At 47.0% G+C, this 13925-nt stretch overlaps 1 protein-coding gene across 1 annotated transcript in view; it reads left to right on the top strand.

Annotated features, from left to right (window-relative positions):
- Positions 1 to 13925, top strand: part of LOC144128810 (neuroendocrine convertase 1-like) — a 54039-nt gene that overhangs the window by 9584 nt on the left and 30530 nt on the right. Inside the window, exons 2-4 of the mRNA XM_077662541.1 lie at positions 3631 to 3735; positions 4469 to 4585; positions 5548 to 5656. Of these exons, the coding sequence (XP_077518667.1) occupies positions 3631 to 3735; positions 4469 to 4585; positions 5548 to 5656 (331 nt within the window). The remainder of the gene's footprint in view (positions 1 to 3630; positions 3736 to 4468; positions 4586 to 5547; positions 5657 to 13925) is intronic.

Here is a 13925-nt window from a genome sequence, read left to right as displayed (position 1 = left end):
CTTAGGGCGTTTTAAGCATGGCATGGTCCTAGCTCTCATTCTCATCAAACTCGAGTGAACATCGTCCAGAAACGCGGCGAGCCTGAGGCCAAGCATAAATCTGAACCTTTTCAAAAGATTCTGATAATTTTCTCCCGAAAAGTGTACCGAGCGAGGTTCAAACCAGCGACGGCGGGAATGGAGCAGCTCGGTTACCTGAGCGTTTTTTTGTTTGTTTTTAGCGGCATCTGCACCGTGTTGTTGTATATGTTGTTGTTGTTGCCTCAAAAACGATGGCACATACCCACGGTGGGGAATCGGCCAGGGTTTGGTGCAGATCCAAACACGAGAAAACTCATCCAGGTTTATCTCAAGCGGCGCATAAATGTAGAGGAATCTGAGAGAAAAAAAAACACGAATTTTGAGAGATCTTGAGGAAATCGGAAGGAAAATCGTGAAAACAAAGCGGTGTTGGTTGAATAACTAAATTTTAAAGGATCAATCAGAAAGAGAATAATGGTATACAGCACTTGTCAGCAGCTAAATCGTCGTCATCTTTCGTCCTTTCATTCTGATATCAGAAAGTACAGCATGCGCCCAAGCGCAACCATAAAAGAAAACACATTTGGTGATTCTCTGTGCACACTGGGCTAACAGCGTTAACACTTCTAGTGCTTGGACCATTCGACCTGGTTAGCTCGGCGCTAAAGCGACTGCGCCGGACAAGCGGTAATCCGGGATTCGATTTTTTTTTTTTTTTGCATTTCGCCTCCACCGAATTGCGGCCGCCGTTGCCGCAATCTGATACAGCGAGCTCGGGCACGCGGTCTTATGGACGCAGCAACCAATCGCGTCACGAGCACAGGAGGGACGATTGTACCTACGAATCCCCGCACTTGTTGCGGGCTTTCTTTATAACTTAGAAATCTGGCTGCCCTCTAGCAAAAGCGCCTTTCTGGATTGTAGTTCCTGTCGATTCCCCAGACATTCAGGAACTTGAAGACGAGGTTTCATTCTGCTGGTCTGCATAGTGGAAAACGAGAAATTCAAGTTAGTTGAAGCGCTGTTGGAGTGCGTATTGAAAAAGCTGCTATCGAACACACTTTCGCTATACGTTCATTTTTCCTAGGTCATAGGTGCGAATATAAGTGAGCACGGCTGAAGAGAATACAGAATGTTTCATTCTGTTCAATTGCGGTGTGATTAGAACAGTTCATATAGAAATTCATTGAGAACAACACATGCATGCTTAGGTTGGTTATTATGCACTAATATACTTTTGAAGAACAGGTTCACCTGGTCAAATAAGCTAACCTCAAAAGCTGTAAACTACTGCGGCAATCTGATGAAAAACCGTATCAAATAAATTAAAACATCGATCATAATAGAACGTGCTCAAACGCAAACGCTTACCATTTTTGAAGCTTTTGAAGGAAAGGTTGAACTAAAAACTGAGTTTGGAACAAATTTTGAAGCATGTTTGTAAGCATCAGTTTTAAAAGGGCTCTGAGGACAAATTAAAGTTGACCTGTATCGATAAAATACCGCATCATTATAAAAAAGACGCTGCTTTCACTGAACACCGAGCTTTCATAAGCACGAAAGGACAAAACTAAGTACAAGCGTCGCCATCACCGTTCAATTTCGCAAGTAAACTGCTTGCATCAACAAAGCTTTTACGGCGCTAATCTCAGAGGCTAGCCTCACCGCCGTTCTCTTGAAAACGGTAGTCACAGAGTCCTTTTCAATGTAAATTTCACGAATTTGAACCGAAGGGTGTGAAAATTTTCGAATGCGATTTTTCAATAATAAATTCGGCGTGTCGTCTGGCCTCCCCATATCGTTTAGCGCTGTTCTACTACGCTTAAAAAAGAAGCACCCGGTACATAAACTGCACATACCACCCCGCATCTCTTTCAGGCTTTCGTTTTTTTTTTTTCGATTGGACTAAGCTAGCAAGATTACTGCGCCGTATTGCAGATTCTCGGATATCAACACCTGTTGCGGTCTGGAGCAAGGTATACAAGAGCGCCCCAGAACACTCTGAACATCGAATAAGCAAGAAAAAGAAAAGTATACGCGATGAAAATTGCAGACAAGTAAACAAGCTTCAGCTGACAGGTGCAAAATCCACTCCGCTATGCAAGCTTGCGTGCTTCGCAGTATACAGCACTGCGCTAACAGCGAAGAGATCAATTTATCCCCACGGCGCTCCGCGGCGGTGCGCAACAAGATTGATGGCGCCCGAACAACGCGGCGGGAAGGTGTGCCCCACGGGATCCTGAGCAATGCATGCGTTGCTCGCTTCGACAGGGTGCGAACGTTGCTCATCAGCGCCGCTAGAAATACCTCTTAGGCTTTGAAAACAGTCACGTGTTCATGCCGTTCAGGCTGCGATTTTGCACATAACTCAATACGCTTGTGGCGAGCTCGGAAATGAAGAAAAAATTACACGGGTTCACGCAGTCTAGGAGTGTTTTATGGTAGATAATGAGCGCACACAAGTGCAGTCTTGCAGCGACTTCAACAAAATCAACAGAAATATGAGCTAACTCTGCCTTCCAGAAAGGCTTAACTCGAAACAAACATGTAGTTGGCATCATCACCATCATCATCAGCCTGGCTGCTCCCACTGCAGGACAAAGGCCTCCCCCATATCCATCTAATTAACCAGATCACGTGCCAGCTGCGGCCACCTTATCCTCGCAAACTTTCTAATCTCATCAACACACGTAACTTTCGCCGCCCCTGCTACGCTTGGCTTCTCTTGGAATCCACTCCGTTATCCCAACGGCCATCGGTTACCTCGCCTTGTCATTGCATGCCCTGTGCATGCCCATTTCTTCACGATTTCGACTCGGATGTCATTAAGTCCTGTTTGTTCCCTGCCCCTCACTGCTCGCTTCGTGTGTCTTAGCGCTAATCCTGTCATTTTCCTTCCCAAAGCTCGCAGAGAGTGGTTGGCATCGCTGTACGCAGTCTTCGGGCACGCGCTCGTCATGGTGAGAAGTCGGTGCTCATCGCATGCGGCAACGTCTGACGCCATTTAGCGCGCCCCATATTGAATTTTTGGACGGAGTTAAAATCAGGAACTTGGAGATCCTATTGAGTGGGATCCCGTTTCAATTTTTTTTTACAGCGACCGTCATATTCTGGTCACTTGACTGTCACGTGAATAGTCACGTGAGGTCACGTGCCATCACGTGACCAGAGCCATGCACGGGACCATGCGCCCGTTTCGATCGTTGTGGTAGCTCAATAGGCATAGCCACGAGGCGGTTTGCTTTGGAACCGGTTCGCTTTTCTACGGTTCGCCACGCTCTGTTGGCCTTTCTGCGCGCCGTCTGTCAGCGTACTTCATCGAAGCTTTACAAGAATGAAACAAGTGTTTTCAAAGTTTTTTTTTTTGTAGAAGCTGCAAAAAACGGACTTTACTAAAACTGAGCACCAAGTAAAGAGTACCCAGATTAGGTAATAAATAGAAGCATTAGAACCAGTTATAGAGCTCAGGAATAGGAAAGTCACTGGCGACACCACCAGCGGATAAAGTTACGAAGCTCAAGATCAATTGAAACTTTTGTAAATGTTATGTTTAAAGTGCTTCTGGTTGGCAGACACGCACCATACTTTTCCCTCTGTCATCACGTGCAGCTCCGGGGCCTGGAAGACACGTACCTGCTGCGCAAGGCGGACCAGCCGGAGCGCTCCAGGCGATCGGCGCGGACCTTCACGCGACAGTTGACGCAGGACTCGAGGGTTCGTGGACATCTCTCTGTGTTTCGCACTTTTGGAAATGGTGCTGTGTGGGTGTAAACCCCCACATAGCACCGACGCTGCGTGCAAACTGTGAGGGACACCGTGGAGGAGAAGTTCTGATGGATTTCGGCTGCTTGCGGTTCTTTGAACGTGCACCAAAATCGCGCAGCAGATGGACGCTTTTATTTTTCGTTCCGTCTGCTCTGAAATGCAGCCGCCGTGACTTCCATGTCATCCCATGCCATCCCACGACCTTACGTACAACAGCAGAGTGCCATAGCCACTGCGGCGAACACCGCTTGAACCTGAGACAGTGCCTTATCTGTGCAGCAGTTTGAATAAAAAAATTCACAGGGACGCCTAATTATCTTGTGTGTTGGCCATGCGATAACGCTAGAAACTGCTGGTGCCTTTACCGTATATGACGTCACTTCCGCCCTGGCGACGTCCAGACGATGGGGTTTATCCGGTCTGATGACGTCCCTTGCTCCCAGCCAATGGGCAAATTTTATGAGTGACGAAACATTTCTTTCCCAATGAGGCTTTTATTGCTATCGCATTAACGATACTTTCGATAACTGGTCACGTGATCGCAGACTGAACGAACAAGTTACGGCTTTCGCTGTAAAAGCGAGAAGCTCTGGCTGTAGCCGAAGGCAATGCCTTTTTCTATCTTAAGGCTAATTTGCTGCACCTCGTCTGCTTGAGCGTCAGGAAGCGTGCGCGTGCGCAGGTGCTGTGGGCCGAGCAGCAGCTGGTGCGGCCGCGCGAAAAGCGGACTCTGGTGGAGGAGGAGGACTGGGAGGCGCTGCGCTTCAACGACCCGCTCTGGAACCGCCAGTGGTACATCGTGAGTGGGCGCTCTCATCTCTCGCTCTCCTCATGCTAGGCGAGTGGCGAGGAGCAAGAAGATGAACGAGTGCTATTCAAGAGAAGAAGGAGCCGTCTTCGTGGACGCTGTGGGTCCTGTGGAGGGGATATCAGCAATCTCAATGGTGCACCAAATGCAGGTCGTGGACGGGCTTTCAGTTCGTAACAGAGATACACAAGCTATGGAGGAAGTAGCGATAGCCCTATAGCCGCAAAGCACTCCGCATCGCAATATATAGTTACAGATTCCCAGGTGGCGTATAGAAACTATATTCGTGGCAGAATCACGCCGCTAGCCTGCAAAATTGTGCGTCAATGTAGGACTTCAGCTGCACGGAAGGAGCTAATGTGGGTACCAGGTCACCAGGGGGTTGAAGGAAACGAGCGCGCACATGCTGCGGCCCGAGCTTTTCTTCCCCGGAATCCTTCTACGTCACCCCTTGCTGATTTAACGACATATTCAGAGATATTACAGGACTTGCGCCTTGAAAGGCAGACACACCCGAGGCCCGTTAAGGGTCTTATTAAATCAGAAGAATGTCACCTTCGAAGGCTACAAACTATGTCGTTTAATTATCCAGCTACGCTTCACGCCATTGAGCCCGAGTCCTTTTCGGCACAGTGCAAATTTTGTGGCCAGAAGGCAAACTTATGCCATATGGTATGGGCTTGTCAGGAAAATAACAGTATTGACGTAATAAATCAGCCAACGTGGGAGGGCTGGTAGGCGGCCCTGTCCAGCTGGGACCTCGAGGAACAGCGAGCCCTCGCAGAGCACGGGCAGCGGCTTTTACCAACGGTGTCCCGGACTAGGAACCCGATCAGCCTTCCCTTAATCTAATTCATCGTGGCTTTAAATAGACGTTTTCATCATCATCATCATCCTCCTCCTCTCTCTCGCGCGGGGGGCACCCTCTCCTCCTCTTCCCTTCTCTCTCGCAGCACGACACGCGCTCGTCGCCGGACCTACCCGAGCTGGACCACCGGGTGACCAAGGTGTGGGACATGGGCTTCACCGGAAGGGGCGTCGTGGTCACCATCATGGACGACGGTCAGTCCTCCTCGTCACTTTGTGCGCACTCTTCCAAACCCCGCACAGCAACACTGAGTGGAATTACCTTCCGTCACAAATAGCCAATCAACACCGCCCAACAAACTTTCAGGAGCTCTCGCGTGCCTACGGCGACGCTTAAAATCCTTTGTGCGCCATGTATCGTCTGCTTAGACTTTGCATGCGCTTTATTTTGGTCTTGTTCTTGCGTGTGATAATTTATCCGTTGTTGCGTGCTATATCTGACATCTTGTTACGTCTTATACTTGGACGTTCTGTTAGTTATTTCAATTGTTGAATTGCAAAGTCTACTCGTGTCCCCGCACCTCGCTTCCGCCCCTACGTAATATCGTCGATCCCCGATAGGTTAAACCCGGATGAAACGAATTATTGTTTATTTCGAACAGTCAGAACATCCCCTTTATAATAGCACTCAAAATTATAGCACTACTTTACGCGTTTATCGAACTCCCGTTCAGCGGGTATTTCGATACATCCAAAGTCTCTCCATGGTTCCTAAAAGTGTCGCTTCTCCTAACTGCTCTCCTGCGATTATTTTTCAGGCGTGGGGCAGGGTCGGCTACGAGGCCTAAAGCAGCCGCTGTAAAACAGTGTGACGCTGGAACGTGTTTGATACAGGGTAGCCTTCCGTCTGTGGTGCCCATTGTCCACGCGATACTGCTGCCATGCGAAAAATGCGGCGTTCGCTACACCGGTTGTCATGCGATGCAAACAACCTAGTGATCAAAGGCGGCTCTCGCGCCGATAATATTACTGGCAATTTGCGCGGGGTACCAAGGTTATCTTGGGACCTTTGTTGTTTTGTCTATGTTAGTGGCCTGGTTAACTTCATCAATGAAGTGAAGTTCGTCATCGATTCTGATTATTACACTACGCCTCTTACCGGGTCAAATCCAGCAGACGTAGTTAAATATGTCAACCAAGCACTCACAAAATTATCATTGTTGAGTTTCGTGAATTCACTGAAAAATATGAGCAATCTCAAAGCCGTTTTTTTTAGGTCTGAAAAACGTTAACTTCAAGAGCTATCCGCTTTAAGTAGTAGTAATTGTAGTAGTACGTCGTTATTTACTAAACAAAATAAAAGGAAAGAAAAGATTTTTGCCGGGCGCGTCATTTGCGATCGGATACTGAAGAAACTGAGCTGCGACCAGCAGAAATAAAGGGGCACCGAGTAGGCAAGAAGGTGAAGTAACAGAGGGGAGTGATAGGGAGAAATGACAGGGTTAGAGAGACAGTGAATGGAACTAATATCGATAACGTAGCTGTACATGAGCCGATTCAAGGAGTGTTTTCTGGCGGGCTTGCTGGTGCCAATCGTTCATCTTCAAAACTGTGCCAAAGAAACGAGGACAAAGTGAAGAGGACACGCACACACACATAGCTCAGACCCATTCTGATTTTTTCTTGACAATTTTGCTACAGACTGAAGCTGTACCTTTTCAGAGGCTTCCTGGCAGCCTTTGTTTGTCTCTTCTGGCAAAATTCTATCAGCCAGAAATTTTTCCTGATTGCCTGAACAGCTTTTTTTTCGGTTCTATATGTTATTCAAGCAGTCAAGTGCCTTGTCGTATTCATTGATTAACATGTGACCTAAAACTTGTGAGTGGAAAGCGTAAAGCATCTAATATATATTTCACTCTTTTTGTTCCATATAAACAATTGCAATTTAACATGGAGCCTTACTGAAGGTTCTGATGTTGGTAAACGTCACATTCTACAAAAGAAAGCAAATCACACGATCATCGGTACGGCTTTCGACAGTCACGCAGAACCGCTTTTAGCAGCACTAAATCTACTTCATCTATACTGCACATTTAAAACGCCCCCTTGTCAAGGGGCTACGAAGCCGGTGTGAAAAGAAATAATAGCAATACGGTTGAACCTCGTTATAGCGAAGCCGAAGGGGCCCCGAGATTTCTTCGCTATTGCCGTTTATTTGTTATAGCGCTACGAGATCTTAGTTGCAACTGCCGCATGGCAACGCTGCCGCCGATTGCGGGAGCCTTCAATACACGCGCAGAGCCACGCGGACGAATATACGTCAGCGTCTCCAACGCGCGCCAGTTTCGTCCACGCCCCGTAGTGCTTCAGCGCCTAGAAAACGGGTCTTGGCGGAATAATTTCGTAGAGATCATTGAGAGACCTCTTCAAAGCACTCAGCCTGGCGCACGCATTCTTCACAAAGCTTATCTGGCATGCGGTGAAGTGTTGTCGCCTGAGTGCTTGTGAGCTGTCCGGCGAAGCCAACCAAAACTGGTATCGGTTCAGCATCTAGAAAACGGCTGCGTTTTTATGGAGGAAAAACGCTAAGGCGCCCGTGTGCTGTGCGATGTCAGTGCACGTTAAAGATCCCCAGGTGGTCGAAATTATTCCGGAGCCCTCCACTACGGCACCTCTCTCTTCCTCTCTTCTTTCACTCCCTCCTTTATCCCTTCCCTTACGGCGCGGTTCAGGTGTCCAACGATATATGAGACAGATACTGCGCCATTTTCCTTTCTTCAAAAACCAATTATTATTAAAACGGACCTCAGTATAATTATCATTACACCAAGGTCCCTTTTATAGATGCTGTAGCCGATAACCGTTTTGGTTGGCTTCGCCGCACAGCTAACAAGCACTCAGGCGACAACACTTCACCGCATGTCAGAAATGTATTGTGAAGAATGCATACGCCAGGCTAAAGGCTTTGATGATGACCGCCTTCTGGTCGACGGAACTTGTTTTGCGCTTTCTTTCTCCTCCGCTTGCCACTGTGAGACCGGCGGGACGTCGACACCGTCAAGCACACCAAGAGCACTGCTTGCAAAACAAAAACAAAATTGTGCGTGAAACCAGAGAACTACCTGGAGCGTGCTCGCAGTTGGCCGTGTGCAACGAGGAGGCCGGAAAACGAGGGAACTCCAAAGACTTCGGTAATTCTGTTTAGGCGCAGCATGGCGCAGCGTACTGTGCGCTCAGCGCAGCGTGCCATCGTCCAGTGGGCCGCTTGCTCAATTTTCGATAAAGAAGGGAGTGCTAGCTTCAAACCGTGCATTGAAGCTAACGAAATGTCCAGACAAGCCCTCCACGCAGGCCCAGCTTGATGTGGCATAAGCTTTCCGCGTGTCTTGTCCAATGCTCGACGGAAGTGGTTATGCGCGGTGATTTGTTTGCCATATCGAGTCGGTGTGTAAGTGTTGGGCACAGTAAAAAATCGGCGTACTCAGCGCGAAACGGCCGGAAGGGTTCATCATAGGTTCGTTATATACTGTTGTAGGAAACTTTTGCTTCGTAAAAATGAGATATCAAATACGTGTGGTTATAGGGGAGCTACCAAAGGGAATGGCTATTCCTTCTTTATATACATTATTTAATTATAAACTGTTTTGTTATTAAGAGGTGTGACTATAATTATGATTATTTATTTATAGATTTATACAAGTACAGCTAATCGTTTGGAATACATTACCAACCTAAATCTCAAAAAAAAAATATTCGTATTACCGTACATGTTGAAACCTGGGAAATTCCGAAATTACGGGAAAATCATGGACTGTCACTTTCTACCTCACACCTAAACAAATATATATAGCAGTTTTTTTTCTTTGTTTGGATGTGTCAGTTTCGAACTGTATTTTCGCACCTTGTAATTTACTAAACCGGCATAGTTTATTAATTTTATATATTTTCCACTTGTAATTTAACACACAAGCGCTATGCAGTGCATTATCTTTCTTGCAACGTCTATATAATGTTTCCACAGAACCGCACTGCGTTGCTTGGTTTCTCTTAACTGACATCCGTATTTATATTTGTATTCCACATTTCTGTACCTGTATATCGCAACAAAAATATTACTTTAATAATGTCATGCTGCCATGTAAGAAGGAGCCGCGAGCGTATACAGTCAAAATAATACTGGGGCTCGTTGTCCAACGCCCTCATCATCCGTGACGTTAGAATAGAGATTTAATTCGATTTTATTTGATCTGTATCTGCGTGTCGCCCTGCACTCATGGGTTGATAACGAGGTTGTCGGTCTGGTCCACTGATGCCTTGATCAACGACTTGGCTACTTGATACGCGCCGTTGAGGACGCAGCGGGAAACCAAGACACGCCCGGTGAAGACACCAGCCTAGGCGATGGTGCAAAGCTAATGTCGGTCTACCGTATTCACCCGCATTGCCAGCACGTATCGGCAGAAAGCACAGTTGCCAGACAGCGTTGTACGAGAGCTCCATTGCCGGGGAACGAAATGGGGAACGCGACGGGGTGCCGGCAGTTTGGCGGCAGGAGCCGAATCGAATGATATAATTACGGGTTGGACTTTCCGGTTTCTATTTTTTTTTAAATCTTCGGCGGAATTTTTCAGTGTTTACTTCAGAACGCAGTTTTTACGTTTTTTTCCGGAAAATACTTTCTACGAAGATGTTAGTCGTTATTTTTTTTTTGGTCACATAAAATGTGGTATTCTAGTGCGGTCAGAAATTACTTAGAGTACATTTTGGTCATTTTTTCAGTACGAGCAGACTAAGATGGAGCCTTAAGATATAGGCGTCCGCCCTCACCGCTGCTGTAGCGCGGGTGTTAGCACGAGCTGTTGATTTACCAGTAATTAACGCACAAATTGTCGTGCATACAGCTCTGGCTTTAGAAAAGGGAAATGATATTGCCCTTAAAGAAAGATGCGGAAGTTAAACGATGGAACCGGCAGACAAAAAAAAACGGAAGTTGAAGTTAATTTCAAACACCGGATTCTTATGTTGTCGTCTGGTTATTGGGCTGGATTTAGCGAGAGGGCTGAGCATTACGGATTTGTGCGTAGACTGCAGACTGCATCGATAAAACTGCTGTTGTCCCGTTGAGACGGAGCAGGGCACTTTTTCATGCCGTTTATGCATAATGCTTATACACGCAGTGCAGAAACCTACTTAACCAAGCAACTGCCTTGAGCAGGCGATGAAGGTGAAGAGCACTGCGGTAGCAGAAGACGTTTGGCAGAGGGGTGGAGCCTCCGTGTCTGCAGAGACGTGTAATGTAGCCGATGACGCTCAACTGCGTTATTTGTTCCAGCGGTAACATCGCCTCGTCACTCCCTTGGCTTCCGTATTTTGTTAATTTTCTTCTTTGGCTGAGTGTAACGGGTACTCAACAGGCGGCAAGCTGTGGTTCGCTTGTTAACGATACTGATCTTTTTTTTCGGTTAAAAATGAATTTCGAAAATTCAATTCGACGTACTTATATCGGTGCTTTTCGGCTTAAACTGAAATGTATAACCCCGATACAGTATACTATAATACAAAGACTAAACGGGCTGTACAATCGGGTTATGCAATGCGGAACGCATCACGAGGATTGAAATAAAGGAAAGCAACTCGGTGGAGGCGAACCGGCGGCAATCAAGCGCAAGCAGCAGCTGTTTTGCTGGTCAACGTGAGGCACATGGGTGCTCTCTTTTCGGTCACTAAACTGGCGCGGTTTTTGTGGCAGTGGCACTGACAGGGGCTTGTTATTTGCAATTCTTTCTTGCCAGTGCCCCAAGGTTTTTGTCCTCGACGCAAGTCCGGGTTCTCGCAACCTGCGAGTCGTAACCTAGCTATCTTTAGCACGCGCCAGCAGGGAGCCCGAACGTGGCCTTACTGAGCAAGTGGTCAATCTGACCAAGAGGTCTCGTTGCAGCTGTCAGCCCCCTCCGCACGTTACGGCCGCGCAGGTCCGGCTGAAAGGACACATGCCAAGCAGCAGCGCGGCTTCACCGTCCCGTTCACCGCACGCTGAGGCCTTTTGTGGCCGCGCCGAACGAATCCGCGTGAGTGAGGCGCGGCGCTTTGTGTGTACGAGGAAAGCTGCGGCCGCTGCACGCGTGGCAGCGGCGGCGTTGTTTACATTGCAGGCTGGACAGCGGCGCGTGTTTCGTAACGGCTCCACCCCGCGGAGCTGTCGCGGCCAGCCACCGGACTGCCCGCGAATTGGCGCCTTCCGCGGCAGCCCGAGTAATTGCCGGCGCCTTTGCCTTTCCCGAATGACGCGCAGCTCCCCATAACCAGAAGGCGCAGACATATCGCTAAGGCGGAAACACCGAGGCGTTCTCCACCCTCATCGACGGAAGGAATGTAAATGCAGGACATGGTTCACTCGCGCAACATGGCGGCAGTGCCGGGAACAGGAATCGCAAGATACATTTATTTTAGCTTAAAGCATGCGACTGCCGTTTGCAAGGAGACACTACAGCTTATTTTCGGAAAGCTGACTAATGAGACGCTCAATACAGTGTGCAACTTTAGCGACAACGCAAACTGCAGCGAATTTAGCCCCAAAACGGGAGACAAGGACAAACAGCAGAACGCACAAAAAACGGGAGACTTATTGTTTCCCGTTTGCGCTAAATTCACTTCAATGGCAACCTTTCTGCCTCTCCTCCTTCTCCACTTCAGGGAAAAACTAACTAGCCCAACTTCATGCACCTACGACACAAATTACTGCGAGATTAATTATTAAATTAATTATTCTCGAAGGTCCTGTTTCTATGATGTCTCTCTGCCGCAACATCTTTATAAAGATGGTGCTCAATTTGAGCGAGACAGACAGTCGGTCTCTGAGGCTCTCACTCATCGGCTACAGTTATTTGTCCTGCAAAGAGGAAGCTTTTCGATATGGGGGACAATACGCAGCGCTCCCGGCCAGCGCAGCCAAGTTTCCCGTGCAGCGGAATCCAAAATTATAAAACTAATCCTGGATTAGATTACCCTTCTGCTGTAAACCGCTTTCCATCCATTTTTCATCTATTCCTTGTAGCTCTTCCATTCCGTCGAGCCCAAAATCAACGTAGCGTGCCGCTCAGTTCGTCACTCCGACGCAGCACACGCCGAGATTAATATGAGGTCTCGAAGCCGGCGGATAATCAGTCTGCCCTTTCCCATTCATTTTCAATCTTCTTAGCGAGCTCTAATCAGTGAAGCACTGGCTGGCGCCTGCATAGCCCATTCCCTGATTAGAGTGCCCGCGCAGTAAATATTTCCATCTCGGGTACGTAAGGGGCAGTTATGGTGCGTGCTGTCTCTAAAGGGGAGTAGTGGCACAGGCAGGAGCTTATTGGTTTACGTTTTTTTTTTTTTATGGCAGCTCCACCATACTTTTTGTCTCTAAAGGGGAGGGGGCACAGCTTGGTAGTGACGGCACAGCACGGTCGCAGAACTCCCCGGCTGAAACGGGAAGCCATTGCGGTTTCATTCCAGTGGCTTGAAACCAACTTCAAAATTTGGTTTCAAGAACAATGTACTTTTTAACGTTTCTTGACGTCAGCAACCATGTCGCGAGCCACCTCTTTGTGTGTCAAAGTGTTCCTTTGGTTTTGGTTGGTTTCTTGGGGGGAAAGGAAATGGCGCAGTATCTATCTCATATATCGTTGGACACCTGAACCGCGCCGTAAGGGAAGGGATAAAGGAGGGAGTGAAAGACGAAAGGAAGAAAGAGGTACCGTAGTGGAGGGCTCCGGAATAATTTCGAACACCTGGGGATCTTTAACGTGCACTGACATCGCACAGCATGCGGGCGCGTTAGCGTTTCGCCTCCATCGAAACGCGGCCGCCGCTGTCGGGTTCCTTTCCTTTTCATTTTTCTTCCTTGCGTGCTTCCTCATGTTTTGAGGCCAAATGATGATGATGATGATGATGATGATGATGATAATAATAATAATAATAATAATAATAATAATAATAATAATAATAATAATAATAATAATAATAATAATAATAATAATAATAATAATAATAATAATAATAATAATAATAATAATAATAATCAATCAATCTTTATTTTTCGGTGCCCAGGAACAACCCAAAGGCCTTGGTGCTGGTACACCATTCACACGCACAAAATGTAAATTTATTTCACTACAAAGGAAGACACTCAGGGGAGGTAATGCAGCAGTCAAGGTGATAGAAAAAAAAGACATAAACTAGGCGTGACAGCAAGCATGAAGCAAAAAAGCGAAAACAGCGGTAAATGAAAACAGCTAGAACAGGCAACAGACATATAAATAACTAATGAAACAATAAACAAAGAGAATGAACGACCGATAACAGCCAAGTACAGCATATAGCAAAATACAAACAAGAATAAAGCCAATACTAATATGAACGAATATGAAACCTCTGAAATACAAACTAGAAATACAATCATACACAATAAGAAACGTAATTAGTGAACGCGTTACAGACAATCAGGCGTGAGTATACAGTATTAAAGAAATAATATTAATGACAA

This window comes from Amblyomma americanum, chromosome 4, assembly GCF_052857255.1.
Source record: "Amblyomma americanum isolate KBUSLIRL-KWMA chromosome 4, ASM5285725v1, whole genome shotgun sequence".
NCBI classification, from domain to species: domain Eukaryota; kingdom Metazoa; phylum Arthropoda; class Arachnida; order Ixodida; family Ixodidae; genus Amblyomma; species Amblyomma americanum.
This window is presented reverse-complemented; position numbering and strand designations above follow the sequence as displayed.